This window comes from Condylostylus longicornis, unplaced genomic scaffold (assembly GCF_029603195.1).
Source record: "Condylostylus longicornis isolate FDR11 unplaced genomic scaffold, ASM2960319v2 ptg000072l, whole genome shotgun sequence".
Lineage (NCBI taxonomy): Eukaryota > Metazoa > Arthropoda > Insecta > Diptera > Dolichopodidae > Condylostylus > Condylostylus longicornis.
The window spans coordinates 126,761-148,114 of NW_026578040.1; the positions used below are offsets into that span (position 1 = coordinate 126,761).

The 21,354-nt window shown below is 28.9% G+C and overlaps 1 protein-coding gene across 6 annotated transcripts in view; it reads right to left on the minus strand.

Moving 5' to 3' along the window:
- Positions 1-21,354, minus strand: part of LOC129612475 (cytohesin-1) — a 40,221-nt gene that overhangs the window by 13,862 nt on the left and 5,005 nt on the right. The window contains exons 1-5 of one of the 6 annotated variants that reach the window (XM_055526084.1): positions 19,889-20,266; positions 9,060-10,162; positions 8,598-8,730; positions 1,028-1,126; positions 42-141 (exon numbers count right to left, since the gene is read on the minus strand). In XM_055526084.1, the coding sequence (XP_055382059.1) occupies positions 42-141; positions 1,028-1,126; positions 8,598-8,730; positions 9,060-10,073 (1,346 nt within the window). In that variant the 5' untranslated portion in view covers positions 10,074-10,162; positions 19,889-20,266. Of the gene's footprint in view, positions 1-41; positions 142-1,027; positions 1,127-8,597; positions 8,731-9,059; positions 10,398-19,888; positions 20,267-21,354 lie in introns of those variants that run through there. The other 5 variants (XM_055526085.1, XM_055526083.1, XM_055526082.1 and 2 more) reach the window with 5 other exon arrangements.

Genomic DNA, 21,354 nt, shown 5'->3' on the forward strand with positions numbered 1-21,354 from the left:
TTATATACGTCGTATATGTTTTTGAAATCTTAAATTTCTACCTTAGAGCCTGAACCAAAATCAAATTAGTGAAATCATGTAATTCGACAAAAGCTTTTAGAACCTGTTCGTTGAAATCATTTTTTTCACCTAAGTAGTCTCCTAAAAAATTATGAATAAATAGAATTAACTTTGCTATACCATTTTAAAATATGTTTTAATACTCGTATATGTAACGTATGTGCATTTTGCTGTGGACAAATGTATCTAGATACATATGTATATTATGTGCTGTTTCAATATTAAGTTTTAGTTGCATTTAATTTTTGTACATACATATTTTATGTACAAAACATAATCAAATAAAATTCATATTTTCTTAGCTTATACAAGGAAATACTAAATAAACAATAATATATGTATGTACTTTGTTCATAACATTTTTAACTTGTGGTTTTTACTTTGAAAAAATATATTTTTAAAAGTCGTGTAGTTTTTGACAGAAAAAAGTAATCTGACCTTCAGTTTGATAGAAAAAATAGACTTAATATGTACTACCATGGTTTCGAATAGAAAGAATGCAAGACTGTCAATTGTACTAAAATTTCCGCGAGCAAATTGATGTCTTTAAAATACTCATAATTCTAAGCTCATCATTTTTACGGTTGTGAAAATTTGTTTTTCAAAGTTTTTTCCTGTTTTGAAAATTTTTAAATTGGTACAATTTTAAAAGTTGAAGGTCGTATCTTAAAAATTATAAAAATGATGTTTTTCACCATTCGCGCCGCGTACCCAATTGTATTTTATATGAATTTAAATATATATTATATGAATTTAAATATATATTTTCACTCATAATTAGTAGCATCACTTGAAGAGATGGCATATTATTGAAAAATATTTTGATTTTTGATACAAAATTTGAAATTTCGAAATTAATTTTATTGAGAAAATTACAAAATTTTTGAATAACAACCCGATTACGTCAAATGATGTGATTAACAAAATGGGTGTACAAATAGTTACACATGTTTTTAAAGCTGCTTACCTATAGCCGTTTTATTAAGTCCTTCCCCTTTATACAAAAAGTGTGCAACATCTTGTGGATCCATTACTAGAAGGTGGTTATCGACTAGATACTCTATACCTAAAAAGAAAGCATAGTAATTTATAACTTTATAGTGTTTAACATATTTTTATAAAATACGACAAAAATTCTACTAAACTTATTTAAACCAAGAAAAAGTAAAAATAATATAATTGAAGATAGTAGAACCCAAACCTATATATTTGCGGATTAATAAGTTTTGAGTAAAATACAAAAAATGTTTTGTGAGTAATTCAGCACCTCATATTGCAAATTATGTTATTTATACTCGTGAAAAAATTTGCTTTCTGGGGGGGCCAACTATTGCTTTTTGATTCAACATCAACATCGAAAACGACGACACCATTCATCGCAAGAAGGAGTACCTTAACCAAACGTACCCCACCCATAGGAAACACAATTGATGAAGCAACTGAAGGAGGAGATCATCATCGTGGGAATCCCGAAGATAATGAGAAGTATATCCTAAAAGAAAGGCTAGCACAAATTGAACAGCTATGTGAAAAACTAAAAAATGAAGTTGAAGACCTGAAAACTGAAAACTTAACTTTAAGAACTGCTTTACTAAGACTCAACAAAATTAATTCAGACAGCACTAGCTCGTCAGAACTGACTCATTTTGAGACTGATTCTGATACAAATAAAAAAATTGCAGTATCAAGAAGGCCAAGTAAAAAAAGGAAAGCTAAATGCTCTCCGGAGGCTACTACTCAGGCGAATCGGGCGTGTGGTGGTAGTTCCGATGCTAAACAAAACAATAACGTTGTACCTAATCAGCAAAGACAACCAACCAATCCCAGCACTGTAAGCAATATTCCTACAGTCAACAAAGTGGCAATATCCACGAGCGAAAACAAGGCAACAAAAGTTCATGCACCACCTCCTATAAATATTGTAGGTATAAATTAATTTAAAACTATACAAAACATAGTCAACGCTGTGACCAAAAAACACAAAATTGTATCATTAGCCAACAACGTCTGGAAAATCAATACAGAGACTCCTGACTGCTATAGAGCCCTAGTACAAAAACTAGAAGCCGACAAAATACAATGGTTTACGTACGAGAACAAAAACGATAGACCTATCAGTGTGATGGTAAGAGGTCTGCACTCATCATGCGGAATATATGATATTATAGCAGACGTAAAGCAACAAGGCTTAAAAATCACAAATGCTGTTAACATTCAAAAAAAGGAAAGGGTTGTGAATAATAACGGAGAACAATCTTCAATTATGAGAAGTCTCCCACTATTTAGGCTAACCTTTGATAATAAAGAAAACATTGATAAAATATACAACATCAAAGCCATCTTAAACATAATTGTAAAAATAGAACCGTTAAAAAGGAACCCTAGTCATATACCGCAATGCAAGCGTTGTCAGAGCTACAATCACACCGAAGCGTACTGCAAAAAAACACCTAAATGTGTTAAATGTGCTGAAGAACACTTAACGGCGAATTGCAGCAAAAGCAAAGACTCTGCCCCACTATGTGCCAACTGTAATGGAAGACATCCTGCAAACTACCGAGGTTGTGAGATAGCTAAAGAATTTCAAAAAAGACGTAAGCAAAAGCTAAAAACAAAAAATCCAAGTAGAAAACCTACCCAAGTTCAAATTGACAATGCAACTCCCAACCTTAACACGCCACTAAATTGCAACAATATTACTAGTAACTCGTATGCGCAAATATTAAGGGGTAAGCCAAACCAAGACAACAATAACTCTATTGAAAAAACATTATTACTAATATTACAAAAACTTGACGAGCACAATCTTGCGGACAAAAGAATTAATGATAAAATAACTCAGCTAGAAAATAAGTTAAACCAGATTAAAGCTAGAACAAAATAATGCCAGACCTAAGAATTTTAACATGGAATGCCAATGGGATTCTGCAGCACTTAAATGAATTAGAATTAGTATTACGAAATGATGATATTGACGTTTGCTTAATTTCGGAATCTCACTTAGTTAGTGATTTATATATCAAAATAAGGGGTTACAGCTTTTACCACGCTTGTCACCCAAATGGCAAAGCTGAAGGGGGTTCTGCAATATTTATTAAAGAAAATCTAAAACACAATGAAGAAAGCAAAATAGAACTAGAAACTATGCAAGTAACAACAATTAAAATTCACTCCCTTAAAAGCATACAATTTAACATATCGGCATTCTACAGCCAGCCTAAGCATAATCTTAAAAAGAATGATTATGTTAGTCTCTTAGAAAGCCTTGGCCTTTTCTTTATCATTGGAGGAGATTTCAACGCAAAACATGTACATTGGGGGTCAAGATTAACAACGACAAAAGGGAGAGCACTGTATGAAGCATCTAATGACTTAAATTGCAAATTTATCTCAACAGCGAAACCAACATATTGGCCAACTGACACTAATAGAATTCCCGATCTACTGGATTTCTTTATTCTAATAGGGCTAGCAGACAAATTTACTAAAATTGTGGAATGTCCAGATCTCCACTCTGATCATACTGCTATTATTCTAACTGTTAGCAAAACAATAATAAATAAAGACAATAAGATAGCGCTGGTAAATCACAAAACTGACTGGCAAATGTTTCGGAAATGCCTGGAAGAAAAAAATATTTTAAAAATTCCATTAAAAAGTGCTTACGATATCGAAGAAGAATTAGATAACTTTGTCAAAATATACAAGACGCGGCTTGGCAAAGTACTCCACAGCAAAATAAAAACGCAAGAAATCAAAGTTCAGTTACATATCCCGCTGAAATAAGGCAATTAGTTGCAGAAAAAAGAAGACTTCGTAAGAGATGGCAGGTAACCAGAGCTCCCTCTGATAAAACAATACTAAATAATGCAAGCAACAAATTGAAAAAGGCACTAAAGGAAAATAAAAACAAAACTATAGAACACTTTCTAACTGGGTTGTCCGCAGGCAAAGAAAATGATTATTCCCTTTGGAAGGTAGCTAAAAGTTTAGATAGACCCACACAGCAAGTACCACCAATCAAAGCTAACGACAGTTGGATAAGGCAGAGCAAAGATAAAGCTGAAGTTTTTGCAAAACATCTGGAGAACACATTTACTCCTCTCCCACGACAAACTGCGGAAGAATTTGCACCACAACAACCAAACTCTGATCGTTTACCTGTAACCAAAGTTAAGCTAAAAGAACTTAAACAAGAAATAAAAAACCTGAAAACTAAAAAAGCGCCTGGTTACGACTTAATCACAGGGGAAATATTGAAGGAATTACCAGAGATAGCTGTTAAAAAACTTCTTCACATAATAAACGCCATATTAAATAATAAATACATACCGATGCAATGGAAATCTGCTGAAGTTATTATGATATTAAAACCAGGGAAACCCCCAAATGATAAATCTTCCTACAGACCAATATCGTTACTACCGGTTATGTCTAAAGTTTTTGAAAAAATATTTCTGAACAGATTAACCCCAATTATTCATAATAGGAAACTGATACCGGACCACCAATTTGGATTCAGAACAAACCATTCGACCATAGATCAAGTACATTGTATTACTGATATTATTGAGAAGGCGCTGGAAAACAACCAAATTTGTGCGGCACTATTTCTCGATGTGGCCCAGGCATTTGACAAAGTCTGGCATAAAGGACTATTATATAAACTTAACAAAATGCTACCGAAAGATCACTGTCAAATTCTATCGTCATACCTGTGTGGAAGGACTTTCCGTGTTAAATGTGAAGAAGAATACTCTGCCCTAAAACCAATCAGGGCTGGAGTTCCGCAGGGCAGTGTTCTGGGGCCCATTTTATACGTTCTATTCACCAGAGATGTCCCAACAAATCAACTAAGTACTGTTGGTACTTTCGCAGATGATACAGCCATTTTAGTAACAGCAAAAACGATAGATGAAGCGACAACCGGCCTCCAAACTTCAGTTGACAAAATTAGCAAATGGACGAAGATGTGGAGAATCAAATTAAATGAGACAAAGTCAGTTCACATAAACTTCACGAACAAAAAATATGAGCTACAAAGAATAGAAATAAACTCAAACATTATCCCGTATGCTAACACAGCGAAATACTTGGGCATGACTTTGGATGCAAAACTAAAGTGGAAAGAGCATGTAAAGAAGAAAAAAGATGAAATGAAAATAAAAATCCGAAAACTTGACTGGCTAATTGGAAAGTATTCTAAATTGAACCTGCAAAACAAATTATTAATATACAACCAAATAATCAAACCCATATGGACTTACGGTATTCAATTATGGGGTTGCACGAAAAAATCAAATCATCAAAGCATACAAGTACTACAAAATAGGGTACTGAGAAATATAACAGCAGCGCCGTGGTACGTTCGTAACAATGTGATCCACCGCGATCTAAAAATAAATTTAGTAACAGAAGAAATTAAATCCAGGCAATTAAACACAAAGATAGAACACTTCGCCATCAAAATATTGAAGTTAGGAGCTTAGTTCAGACTCCAAATCACCAAAGAAGATTAAAAATACTGAAGCCGTTTGATTTGATTGAATAAATCAAGTTCAGAATAAACAAGTAAATTAATTTTATTACAGCGGTCAAGTGTCCATATTTAAATTTTTCAAATTTCATTGTAGGTGTTTAAAAAAATAATAGACATTTTAAAAAACAAAATACAAAAAAAAAAAGTTTAATTAAAATGAAATCGTTTTCGCTCAAGAAAAGTCCTTCTAAAATTTTTTTTTTTTAACAATAGGATGTGATGGCAACAAATTTTGCATATCGAGTTTTCGGTGGGAATGCACTTCTCCATTATAGGGAAGTGTAAATAAACTATTTTTAGCAACCTGTGGGTCTGTCGATCTGTCGGTCTGTCGGTCTGTGTGTGTACGCATGTATCTCAAGTTCGGCTAAACCAATTTTGATGAAATTTTATATGTAAGTTTATTTCCACCATGGCACGAATTGATCAACTTTTGGGATGTATCAAGCCTCGGGAACTGCACTTTTTAGCGGGCCTGTTTTACATTTTTGAATATTTTGAAGAAAATATTCAACCGATTTACTTCAAATTTCATATATAAGCTTAGCTCGATCGTCCGCGAAACCTCCTAACTTTTGGAAAAAATCAGGTGTCAGCAATTGGACGTTTACTACGGGTCAAATATACATTTTGCTGTATATAAAGAGAAAAAACCAACCGATTTCAATGAAATTTAATATTTAAATTCTTCGTATTAAAACAATGAATATATAAATTTTTTGGAAAGATCAGAACCCGAAAACTGATTTGCGGGCAGATTTTACATTTTTCACCATTTCTACGGAACGAATCAGTGGAATTTCTTTAAATTTGATATTTGAGGTCTGGTTGTTACCGAAACTAACTGGCGAGCATTTCAGTGAATTCGGGTAGCAGAGAGCAAAACTCTACTAAGAGCCAAATTTACATTTTTCTAGGTATGTTAACTATAAGCTTACTAATGTCCTAAAAATTGAAAAGAAGTATTTAACAGATCTTTTTATAATATTCTGTAATACTTTCACTTAACTGGACAATACACATTGCGGTCGGTTATGTGCTGACCACATCAGATTTTTTTTTTATTGCTGTTTCGCTCCTGGGAAGAGCATAGGACTGGTGCACGATATTGTAGATAATCATTAACACCAGTTTCTTACCAGATTAAAAAGACTGAAGCCGTTTGATTTGATTGAATAAATCAAAAAATTAATTAGGGGGTTTGTCCACTGGGTATCACTCCCCTTCCTCCTCAACGCATTAGTACATAAAATTGCTAGATAGGTTACATTAACTTAGTTGCAATATAATATTGAAATAAAAAAAAAAAAAAAAGCCTTTTTGTAAAGAAATATTAAAGATAAACAAGACATTTTCAATAAAAAACGTAATTTAAGAATGCAAATGTGGAGTTTTGTTGCAACTACATGCAAGTATTGGGTTTCCTTGCAACTAAAGTTACAAAAAAGGTTTTTGTTGCAATGATTTTGGTTAAACAAAAAAACAAAATATTTTTAAACTCAATTTCATTCAATTATATTTAAACTGAACAATAAAAATGTTTAATAAAAGACTTAAAATTAACATATTACTTTCTTTCGTATTTCATGTAACTTAACTTTAAACTATTAAAATGTTTCGTAAACAAATCAAAATTCCTGATAACAAATGTTTCGTAAACGTTTATTTTGATTTCATTATGTTTGAAGATTTATTTCTTCGGTTAGTACAAGGAATTCAAAAATATCAAACGCATTCTCATACCGACCCTGCTTTTTGTTTTATTTCATCGAATATTTTTGTCGAACTTTGCTTAATTATCAAAAATTTTACGTTACTAATCACAAATTCTAAGGCTTTTTAAAATTTTAATTTATTGTGCTGACCCTGCACATAATTGCTAAATTTTCTGGTAATAAATGCTAAATTATTTTAAGTTAGGAAGTTATTCAAAAAGCCATTTTTTTGGTTTGCTATGCTAAACCCATAAAATTATTTATGAACAAATTACATACATACTTTCAAAAGTATATACTCATACTTGAAATTCGCCAATTAACACTCTTTCAAGACAAAATCATATTAGGCCTGTCTGGTATAAAAAAATTTTTAAAAACTTTATAAAGTTTTTGCATGCAAAACGTCTGGGATAATACTTTTTGAACAAAAATGAGAGAAAATGGTGACGTTTTCATTTTCTTAATGTTTAAAGTTTTTTCAAATTTTGTAAAGTAAAATTTAGTGCTTTATAAACTTTTAAAACGAGAAATTATGTCATTGCTTCTTGTTTTAAAGTTTTTTCAACTTTTATCCCAGACAAATCTATTTTGTCAAACATTAAATCTACAAATAATGTATTTTAAAACGCCATTTTAAGGCTACTAATACTACAATTCAACATGGAAATACAAACAAACATGGGATTTTTTTACAAAATGACAAAAAATAGAGTTGACCGTGTCATGGGACAGACTATAACTTTAAGTTATTATATTACCAATTAATTTTTGCAAAATTTTAGTACGGGGTATGGCAGCTACCAGAAAGAGGAGAGCAATTTTAACGACTTTTATTAAACACGTTGGCCCTACTAATATATAGTCGCTTGTGTGAAATTGCAATATCACAGCTTTTATAGTTTCTGAGATATAGCTAAATAGCTTTTGAAGTTGTATGGCAGCTACCAGGAGCCAACCAATTTTAACAACTTTTATCAAACACATTGGCCCTACTAATGTATTCGCTTGTGTGAAATTTCAATATCACAGTTTTCATAGTATCTAAGATATTGTCAAATAAATTTTGGGTTTGATTCTTCTACGATTTTTTAAATTGTTTTTTTTAGTGAAATAACGGGGTTTAGCAACATATTTATGATAGGAAAGACTTTATTTTCACATGAGCAAAAAAGCCTTTTGAATTACTTTTTATGTAATATTTAATAACGTATGAATTATTATTTTTTGTAAGCAAACTTTAAGTTTTATATTAGACGAAATATAAAATTATATTACAATACCTTTTTTTGGATCCATGTTGAATTTTTTCCGACCTATTGACATTTGCTTATCTTTGTTGGAATGTTTACATCCTTCTTGTGAATCCAATGTCTCCATTTCAGATACAACTTCGCACAACTCATCCTTGATTTGCTGGATAGAAAAAAAAAATCATTTTGAGTTTCAAAAAATACCTATATGTTTGAAGTCCCAAATATGGTCAATTTAATAAAAATCTAGTAAAATAGCGATCAAATAAAAAAGCAAATAAAATATTAAGAAAATACAGAAATGCGTTCAAATCTTATTCTTCTTTAAAAATCTTCTTATTTTTTTAATGATTTCTAATATGAGAATTCCTGTAAGTCTATGTTTTTGTATAAATTTTGAAACAACCCCAGCATTTATGATAAATATTTACTTCAACAAATCAAAGTATGTCTATAAGTAAAAGATATACATACTTCTATTTAAACACTTACCTTCCCATTATTGTCGAATACATAGGTTTTTTGAATATTTTGAGTGTGATTGAATGAATCATATTCGAAGGCTTTTGATCCTTTTATCGGCGTCTTACACGCGATACAGAAATTATTATCATCATTTATGCTATTTCTTTTGTAGTTGTAATTATTATTTTGAATCAATAGCTTAAGGTTAACACTATCTTCCCCACTTGTATTTGTTTCATCAATAAACAAAAAGTCATTACATTCTAATAATGGTGAGTTTTGCAGTGACGAAAAGGTCCTTGCTTTAGGTTTATCACTTATATCACTATCATCACAGTTATTATTGCAATTACTTATATTATGAACCATATGAGAAATACTACTATTACTACTATTATCACAACTGCTATCATCCAGTATGGAACCCAAACTACTAGCTCGGAATTTGCGAAAATGTTGTGATATTACGTCTTCATTTTCATTGAAAACAAAGCCAGAACGGTTCGTCATCAATGTTGTCGTTCGCGAGACGAGTGTTGTGGTTGTTTTTTTGATTTCAGATCTTTTATTATAAACCAATTTACTTCCATCAGGACTGGGAATCTTAGTTACTTTAATGTCTGTAATGCAATCGGTTTCTATTTTGAGTTCTGATTTGCTATTATAGTCATTAGGTACAATAAACAAACCCGTCGTCGGTTTCTGAAACCGACAGCAGCATTTTGAACACAATTGCCGAACATTACGGCCACTTAGCAAACTTTTCTTATCGCTACATAAACTGCTATTATCACAATTAGTATTAAAATTATTATTATCAGAGTTTTTTAATTCACTTTGAATTTTTGGCTTCGCACTCCCATAAAGATTTTTAACCGGAATGTTCACATGTTTATCGTCATTCTGATGTTTAGGTAACGGTATGTCTGCATAAAATGTGCTGTTAGATGTCAAATCAATGCAACTTTTTTGCAGTTTTTTTGCATCAATAGATTTCTTGTTTCTTTGTTGCCGACGTAATGATGAAAACCAGTTCGACATACTTTTTCTGTTTTCAATTTTATGTATTAAATATAATTTATAAAGCAAATATTTATTCTTATGATTTCCAATTACAGTTTTTTAACTAACTGAATAACAAACAAAAACCATGTCCTTATAATTTCATATAGTACTTTAACTTTCTATAACATTTATAATTATATATATTATGCACCCTTATTGTGAATTTCCCTCGTAGAATTCTATGAACTTCGAACTAAGTTACGCACGTAGAGTTTTAATTATAAATCTCACTTATAGAAGGTATGAATCTGCAATAGCAATATTATTTTTCGGAGTGCCAAAATCGATATTTTATTACAGCTGTCAAGTGTCCATATTTAAATTTTTCAAATTTCATTGTAGGTGTTTAAAAAAATAATAGACATTTTAAAAAACAAAATACAAAAAAAAAAAGTTTAATTAAAATGAAATCGTTTTCGCTCAAGAAAAGTCCTTCTAAAAATTTTTTTTTTTAAACAATAGGTAGGTGATGTGATGGCAACAAATTTTGCATATCGAGTTTTCGGTGGGAATGCACTTCTCCATTATAGGGAAGTGTAAATAAACAATTTTTAGCAACCTGTGGGTCTGTCGATCTGTCGGTCTGTCGGTCTGTGTGTGTACGCATGTATCTCAAGTTCGGCTAAACCAATTTTGATGAAATTTTATATGTAAGTTTATTTCCACCATGGCACGAATTGATCAACTTTTGGGATGTATCAAGCCTCGGGAACTGCACTTTTTAGCGGGCCTGTTTTACATTTTTGAATATTTTGAAGAAAATATTCAACCGATTTACTTCAAATTTCATATATAAGCTTAGCTCGATCGTCCGCGAAACCTCCTAACTTTTGGAAAAAATCAGGTGTCAGCAATTGGACGTTTACTACGGGTCAAATATACATTTTGCTGTATATAAAGAGAAAAAACCAACCGATTTCAATGAAATTTAATATTTAAATTCTTCGTATTAAAACAATGAATATATAAATTTTTTGGAAAGATCAGAACCCGAAAACTGATTTGCGGGCAGATTTTACATTTTTCACCATTTCTACGGAACGAATCAGTGGAATTTCTTTAAATTTGATATTTGAGGTCTGGTTGTTACCGAAACTAACTGGCGAGCATTTCAGTGAATTCGGGTAGCAGAGAGCAAAACTCTACTAAGAGCCAAATTTACATTTTTCTAGGTATGTTAACTATAAGCTTACTAATGTCCTAAAAATTGAAAAGAAGTATTTAACAGATCTTTTTATAATATTCTGTAACACTTTCACTTAACTGGACAATACACATTGCGGTCGGTTATGTGCTGACCACATCAGATTTTTTTTTTATTGCTGTTTCGCTCCTGGGAAGAGCATAGGACTGGTGCACGATATTGTAGATAATCATTAACACCAGTTTCTTACGTCATTGAATTTTACTAGGTAGGTGACGAGCCTATCGTAGTTTTATATTAAATATTTAAGGTTATTGATATTTACTATTTTATTTTTCTGGTATTTTTAATATTGGATATTATTGAAATAAGGTAATTAGTTAATATGTATAGTATCATGTAATTTCTATAAAGCTATATAATATTGAATATAATTGTTATAGTGACCTGACTGGGCTTTGAACCCGAGACCCTTAAAGGACCAGTGCAATAACCACTGCATCATTGTTGATTCTACTAAATACTTGCATTTTCTTATTTTACATAAAAAAAAATTAACAAATAAACAAAAACTAAAAAAAATTAACTGACCACTCTTGAATATTGGTATGTATTGCTACTTTTGCCAAACGATTCTCGTATTTTAAATTTTGACAGAAATTTTTCAGATACTACAGAATGCTACTTTCGTATACTTTTCATTATCTTTCTAAGTTTTTGAAAAAATAAAACTAAACAATAAGTGTTACATTTATTTTACTTTATTAAATTAAAAAAACCCTGCATTTCAAATTTACTTTTTAGTTTTATTTTTATAGGACTTAACTTTGTATCTTAAGAGATCTTGTCACATAGCACCAAAATACTTGCGAATCGCAAATTAACTTACGCACATTAGCGACTTTCGCATTTTTGCATAACGGGCCACCTGACTTTCTACGTTTGAAAATTTCATTTGTTAAAATTTTGATATTTATTTTCATTACGAGTGTGATTAATTACGAATTTCGGAATACAATTCTACTTCTTCTTAATTTTCGTAAAAAATTAAGTTCTTCTTTCGTAAAAAATTAAGTTCGTAACTTCTCCGAATTTCAGTGCTACGGGTGAGATTTACAACAAGGGTGATGATGCTTTCGCAGTAATGTTAAAAAATAATGAGCAGCGTTCCCACTTGGATAAAATTGTATCCATATGTTAAAACGTCGAAATTGGCTACATTTTAAAATTTTGCTGAAATATGGATACATTTCCTTTTCCAACACTAAACAAACGTTACCAAACTTTTAAAGTGCTACTAATATTAAATCGCGAAATTGCTTTATCTTCCAAAAATATGTTATTTGCTGACCAAATAAAATTTGTCCGTTTTCAAGGCGAATCGTTTCAACAGCTACAGAACATATATTTTCTGACCTTAACTTTTAAAGTGCAATAGAAATTGCGTGTGATTTCTAAAAGAATTTACTAAAAATAACGAAACTCACATTGTTGAATAAAGCAAATTAATATTATTTATATGAGTTTATTTGTACAAAATAAGACGACTTTGTATAATAACAATACTTTAAAAGGCTGGATACATTTTGGATACATTTTTTTCTCGAAATTGAAAACAATTTGTTTTTACCGCGTGGGAACACTGATAATGAGTATTTTTTACATATACATATGCAAACATGTGAATAAAATAAAACTAATGTGGTAAATTAAAATTTTAGAGAAATACAGAATGTTAATTTTATTTAAATTTTAAATAAAACAGAATTTGGAAAACTTTTCTACACTGGCACTAATGCACATACATTCATACACATATTTAAATAGGCAATAAGTAGGTGCAAATTAACATTAGTACATGTATTTGTTCAAAATAAAATATATATACATATAGAACTGGTTTAAGTATTGCGCCTGGGAATCAAAAATAAAAAAAATATTTTAAATATTAGGACGAAATAATGTTATATTGTGAGAAAATAAATACACTTATCAACAAGATGTAAACTTATGTCGTTTAAGTTGTGCTTTGGAATAGTGAGTTGCACTTTAGATTTAAAAACTTTAAACCTTATTTTATTTTCATTTGCGTATAACACACAAATTGCAACAGTGGTGTTTTTACAGACTGTAGATGTAAAAGTGTGAGTGTTCGAGCCCTTATATCAAATCATGTATTGTTCTGAAACTGTTTAATTTTACTATAAGTTAGAAAAAATAAACTTAATTAGGAGTTAGTTTTCGAGTAAAAAATACTACAATGTATTTCTTAAATTTTGAGTAGCAAATACTTTAAAAGTTATGAATGAAGTCACTATTTGTCAATATGAACATACATATGTACATATTTTTTGTTTTAGCTTAAGGTATTTTTAAAGTCTTTGCTTAAATTCTATTCTCGGTAATCAAAACCACAAAGTAAAAAAATATACACACCAGATCTTGAATATAACAAATGGGTATACATAATAATATTTCTAAAAAGGAATTGATTACACACATAGCTTTTCATTGCATAGGTATTAACAGATAAGTGAATACTAATTATATTCTATTGTATTTTCTTTAATTACTAATTATATTCTATTGTATTTTCTTTTTCTATTGTACGAGTATTTTATTTTTCATATAGGTAATTCGATTTTTTTTTAACAATTAAATCTAAGGTTTGTGCAGAATCATCAAATAAAAGTTGTACGATTTTGTCAAAACCGAAAAAAATTATTTTGATACAATGTTTCCTTTTTTTTAAACACATTGTACTATTTTACATTCGAAAATTATGCTTTGAATTATTTCATTCCATTGCTTACTTTAATAAGAAAATTTTTTGCTTCCATTTATTTTATTTTAAAAATTTCTATAAAACTGAAATAAGTATATAAAAAAACGTAAACACCAAAAAAAATTTTGGATACGCGATTTAACAAATATTTCAGTATTAATAACGTCTCAGACACAACATCAAATAAATTTTAAACATAACACATCGTCAATTTTTTTTGTGTTATTTTAGAAGATGATACGATGTGTTTGATGCGTCGTAGATGCAATTCCGAAGATACCATTAATAAGTAATAGAAGTATTTAATAAATTTTTAAAATAATCTCAAATACTTATGTTCAAAAAAAAAAGAAAGATCACACTTACTACACATCGAAAATTTTAGTACTCGGCATTTTCAATAGTTTCAGCTGTAAAAAGTTAGATGGAAAATAGAACAAGATTGATGGATTGAATTGGGGGTTTACAAGTCGAATGTTTCAAATTTTCATCGTTTCAAGCTAAATCGTACAATTTTGCTTGATTTGTAAACGCTGTCAACGAAAATCTTTATAAAAAGTTTTGGCCTACAAGATTACCGCTTGAAAGAAACTGTCAGATGATGCTCTCAGTAATTAAAAATCTTAATTGAATATTATTAAATTTAAAAAGTTTTTACTAACAGTAGCTTTATAAATTTTTTGGAATCTCATCATATTTTAAAATGATAACAGAGAAATCGTCTAAATAAACGTTTAAATCCATTATAATCGTCTAAATCCATTATAAACGATTCCCGCATACAAAATTTAATCTGATTAAGTAATCTTTATTGTGAAATTCAAAATTTATATTAAAGTTTATAAGTACTCGAAAAAATTATGCACGCGTACCACATACATTACTACCTATATATACATATTTATGTCTATTTTTTTGCTGAATTAATATAGTACTTCTGGCAACCCCTAAACATATTTATAAGGATGTCTTTATCTGTATCATATTTCGTAAGTTTCGTCATAGTTTTCCTAAATTTTTAGAAAGAATTCAAAGATCATAATAAGTAAGCACTGTTAAAAAGTTTCTTTATATACAATATTGTGTGTTACGACAGCATCAATCGTTTCTCCAATGAGCGTTATTTTTAATTCGAATTGATAGCACTTGAACAACCAGTACAAGGTTGAGTCTGAGAAAAACAGAATAAGATAAATTTCTATTTTTGCAAAGGTTTGATCCTAATATTTATTAATCTTTAAAGCGTATGCATGGATCAGTGAAATCAGTTGTATAACAAAATTAAACGGAGAGTCGTTTGATGTTCTATTCTTATCAAATGATATTCATACATTATTCTTTGCTAAAAAATTATTTTTGCGTTTGCAAAATTTGAAAAATGCTTATGGTTTCATTGCAACAAATATTTAATAAAGGCTATTTTTAGGGCTTTGGTGGGGTATAACTTCTAGAGAGGGGGAGATAGGTAAAAATTTTGTTCTACGAAAATAAGCTTCTTGTAAAGGTCTATGTACGTATTAAATTTCAGCTTTCTATCTTCAAGGGTGTAGAAGTTTTGCAAAGAAAAAAAGTGTCCACGGACGGACGGACGGACAGAGTGAAACTAATAAGCACTTTTTTTTCAAAAAATTTTTGGAAAAGTGCTAAAAAATAGGGTTTGTTCGGAATCATCAAATAGAAGTTGAACGATTTTGTCAAAATCGAAAAAAAATCAAATTTCAATTTGATTTTCGATACAATGTATCCCCCTTTTCTCAAACACATTGTATTATTTTACATTTAAAAACTTAAAAATCTGATGCATTGTATTATTTAATCCTATTGGTTACTTTAATAAAACTTTTTGTTTCAATTTATTTCAATTAAAAAGCATATAAAAAACATATAAGCATCGAATAAAATTTGGATACACAACTTAACAGATATCTGGATGTTAACAGCGCCGCAGACACAACATCAAATAAATTCTGAACATAACACATCGCCAATTTTTTTTTTGATATTTTAGAAAATGATGCAATGGGTCTGATGCGTCGTAGATGCAATTCTGAAGATACTCATATTAAGCAAACAAAAAGGACCTACTTCTTCAATAGTTTTTTTACCTCCTTGCCTTACGATTGAATCTCGAAGAATAGTCACATGCAGACAATTAAATTTAGCGCAATTGTATGAGTGGAATTATCGTAAAATAAAACTGAAGTATTTTTGTTTTTATTTACTCTATTTATATAAAAAAAAAAAAACTATTTTATTTTTAATACAATTGGTTAATATGTAATAATATTAAATAAAAATTGAAAAATGAAGACCTTAAGCAATAATGAATTTAGGATGAATTATCACTTCCACATTCCAATTGTTCTAATGTTTCCTTCCTTATAAATTTCACAGTCAGAATCGTACAATATAATTGAAAAATTATCACTTTATATAATAAATTTTCAACTGTTTCAGACATTTTTACGATTATTTTACAGGAATTGGATTTAATAAAATGTTAAAATTTTTTTTCAACACCGAACAATTACGCTATAGGTAAAGAACTGAAGTAAACTCGTAAAATATTTCAATTAGACAAACTAACGGTTTATTAAAAAAAACTCTTGAAACCGTTATCTGTATAAAGGTCAATTTAGCTAGAATATAAAAAAGACCATGTGCATTAAAGAAATTCATATGATTTTTATCGAAATTGTATATGAACACAAATATAACACAGTTCTCGCTATATATCACGATATACTGTGTTTATGAAAAGACCTTATTAGTTAAATCAGCTGTACTCTTTTTTACCAGTTTTTGCATTTAATTGTTGTCCTTAAAAATTTCTTTTTGTGTCAGTTTTCTTTTTTTGTTTTTCTTAATTTTTATTTTTCCTGAAATAGGGTTTTTGACTTTTTAGCACTTTTCCAAAAAATTTTTGAAAAAAAGTGCTTATTAGTTTCACTCTGTCCGTCCGTCCGTCCGTCCGTGTGTCTGTTTACAAAACTTCTACACCCTTGAAGATAGAAAGCTGAAATATATTAATAAATAACTCCTTATATTTTGTACGTATATAAATCTTTACTAGAAACTTATTTCCGTAGAACAAAATTTTGACCTATCTCCCTCCCTCTAGAAGTTATACCCCCCCAAAACCCTAAAAATGGCCTTTTTTAACTATTTGTTGCAATGAAACCATAAGCATTTTTGAAATTTTGCAAACTTAGAAAGGCAGCGGCTTGCTTCCACTAGTGCGGTATACTATAGTTAACATTTAGAAAAACAAAATGGCCGTTCAAATTAATCGTTATGCAAAGTCCTTTTTTTCCAAATTTTTGATGTCGTTTTTCTTCTACACCCCAGCTTGTAGAACCTTGAAATTTTAGGAGCTTTTAGACATTAATAAATAGTTCATTTCGTTAGAAGAAAATTTTTTTCCATCTCCACCCCCTCTCAAGTTATCGCCTCTTGAAATTTGTAAAATTTGAATTTTTGACACCTTATATTTCCGAAACCTCAAGCTTTTTCAAATTTCTATAAACACAAAAAGCTAACTGTAAATTCAATGACATTAAAAAATATAATTATTTTTTTTAACTCACACAATTAACCCTTAAAATCGAGCATTATGTTAACCCCACTTTGTATTAATTATTGCTTTATTTCAAAGACTGAATAGATCGTTCATCCTAAATATATGCAATCCTAGAAATAGTTTTGTATATGAATGAAAATAATTTTAATAGTGTGATAGGTATACATAGACTGTATTTAAAGCAGTATTTTCACTAATATTGTTGAAGGGAAAAGTGCTACTATACAAACCACTGGTTTGACCCAAATTTATTTATATTTTTTTTTACAACACTGTCAAAAATATATTGCGTATGTATCACATTATTGTTTTGCTGTATTGTGTTTATGAAAATCTCTTATAATATACAATGTATTCTTATAATACAATTTATATAATATACAACATAAATTGAATTTGAAAAAATGAAACGAGAAACGTAAATTCACGATGCCGCCGGCAAAAAGGTCGTACAATTTTTAGATTATTTAATATTTCTTTAGATTATTTACTATTTCATATCGATCACAATTATCGATATGACATAATTTTCTATAAAATATTTAAATTAAAAAATAAATTTTTATTTATTCACCAATAAGTAAATAAACTAAAACAGCATAAAATAAACTATTAAAAGAATTTTTTGCGTTTTATCGAAAATGGCTATAAATTTATGTACATATAAAATTTCAAATCAAAAAATGGGTTGCAAAGATTTTACTAAAAAACCCCAAAATTTATAATTTTAAAAAATGTTCGCAATTTTTTTAAATTTTAAGTAATAAGCATAAAAAGCAAAAAAATCGACGAAATTCATTACATTTGACAATCTAAAAGTATGAATGTAACTAATAGCTATTAAAGAGTGTTACTTGAAGATGCTATTCCTATTGAAACAGAAACTACAGCTAGTAAACAATGTTAACAAAGTAAAAACAGCGTAATGTTTTCATAAAATTTTGTACCAAGGGACTGCACTAACATCTATTTTAAAATAAAAGATTTACCCATTCCCAATTTTCTAAAATATTGTACCCTTCAGATTATTTAATATTTCATATCGATCACAATTATCGATATGACAACTATTTGCATACTCTTATGTTGTATTATGCATACTCTTTACATTTGAACAATCCATTTTTAATCAATAAAATTTCTTTTAGATAAAAAATATAAGGAGTTATAAATTTTTAAGCTCAATTAAAAAATGGTACATTTATTGATTGAAAACATGGTACAATTAGCGTAATTAAAAGTTTTATTAATAATTTTTAATCTCTTTTTTGTTTCAAAAAAAGAAGACGATAGTGTGATTTAAGTCACTTTTTAAAGTCTCTATTGCACGGAGGATTTTTCAATATTGCTATATAGCTATATTGCTATATATATACTTAATATATAGTTATTTTTATAATATAATGTACCGTTTAATACAAAAATATATGCCATAATTAAAAAATATTAAACGCCTTTTCGTAATTTATAGATATGTGATTCTAATCAGAGGTGCGACGGATTAATTTGAAGTTTGCCTAAGTTTTCCGCAGATTAGAAAATTTCAAGTCAAAGCATTAATTTAGAAATTTTTGCGTAAAAACACAATTGTTATTGTTGTTAAATGGAAAATAAACATTCCACATATATACTGCTGCTATTCGCCAACAACAATTTTCTTTTGTCACAGGGAACCTAGCTACTTACATACGAACACAAAGTATTTAGTAAAATACTTTACCAAAAAGCTTATCCGAAAATCTTCCAATAAGGGCATGAAGATAGGCTAATATGTAAACATGTAGGTATATATGTACATTGATATTGAAATATAGATTTCAATTTATGTACTTACTTAGTTAAGTTACGTATATAATTATGTTATATTTACGTATAATAGTTCAAATTTTGTGATTTTTGATGAGTCAATCAATTACAATGAAGGGCAGGTACACATATTCACATTATCAATGGAATTCAAAATTCACATTGTATGATTTCTACTATATGAACAGTTATAGCAACTACGGAATACATATGTACATACATATGGATGCGTACGAATTTAACCTACACTTTTAAATATTTTTTCAAATTGTTTTTAAATGTTTTCTACATGCCTAATTAGTATTATGAACTTTTGGTGAGATTCAAAAAAAAAAAAAATTTATATGTATATATGTGTGTGTTCATCTATTACAAAATACAAATTTCATTATTAAGTTTTAATTCTTGTTTTTTAAACGCAAAATTTCCATTGTAAGTGATTACGTAAAAACTAAAATTATTCCAAAAATATCAACATTAAAACAAATTTCCATTTTCCTCCACGAAACCGCATTCATTTCGTATGGAATCCATTCAATAATAATTGAAATACGAGCAGGAAATTATATTCTAAACACTTAAACTGTTTTATTAATATTTTTTATCATTAATTTATTTCCAAATATGTTATTAGTTCAGTTAAGCACATAAAATTATTTTTTCTCCAACACTATTATTTTATTTGTGATTAAGAACTATTTTTATTATTTACGCTCGCTTTTAACAATTGTAAAACTTCACCAAAGTACTTGTATAAATAGCAATGTTACTCATACAAATAATATACAATTTTAGTATTTCATTAATTACGCATACAAGTACAATTACTACTTTTCCGGAAACGACTAAACAATATAAAAACTTTGACAGATACTCCTAGATTATTCTTAGTGCGCATTTTAATTTTATTCAGCAGATCAATTACTAAACTAATTCGTTTTAGGTTGAATTTTAAAAACAAAATCCCTAATCTTAAGAGTTGCCTTACTACCTTAAATTTATTCTTTTTTCTATAATGGACATTCAATAAGAAATTAAAATTTTCTGTCAAACTTCTTTTTATACCTCCAATTTGACTTTTATCAAACAACGCCATGTAATTGGCAATACTTAACAACAACATTATATATTAACAACAAAGCAATTGTGAAAAACTCATCGAGGTTTTGACATTTTTCTATATTAAAAAAATATCTATTGAATTGTATTATTTAAATTATATATATTAGGTCGTTAGGTTGGGTACGTTTGAAAGTCTGGATTTTTCTGAAAGACGTATGTATATATTTAAAAACGAAAAAAATTGGAGAAAAATAAGTAAGTACCTACTTATTTTTGAAAAAGAGCAATCTAAGTCAAAATTAAAATTGTGAACGTAGTTATAAAAAAAGTTCGATGAAAAAATTAGTCGATTTTAATTTGCACAAAATTCATTCGAAAAGTATTTCGAATAATTTGAAAATTAATTAAAAAAATAAGTAAGGAAAATAATTTTGCCATTTATAAAATTTTTCCAACCAATTACAATTTTTAAATGAATTTGACCTATATTAAACTACCTTAATCGTGAGTATAATCTTTCCTTGAAACCTAAGTAAACCTTCTTAAAGCATTGCCTTGACTTTTTGTACACCTTCCATCTTTCATTACTTTTCTTTTAATTACCAGTTGATTTCCACACTACTCTTCAAAAATATATGTACATACATATATGAAATTAGATTTTAAAGAGATAGGAACGTAAAATAAAACTTTTTTACAATTATTTAATTTTACTGTAAAAGTGAGTAAATTTTTGTTTCCTTATTATTAACGCATTCTTATATAAAGCTAACCGCTCAAAATTTAAAAAATAAGCGATAAAAACAAACAACAAAAAAAATGTCTGCTATTTTATTTAAAAATAATTAAGAAATTTTATAAGTATGTTATACAACATCAC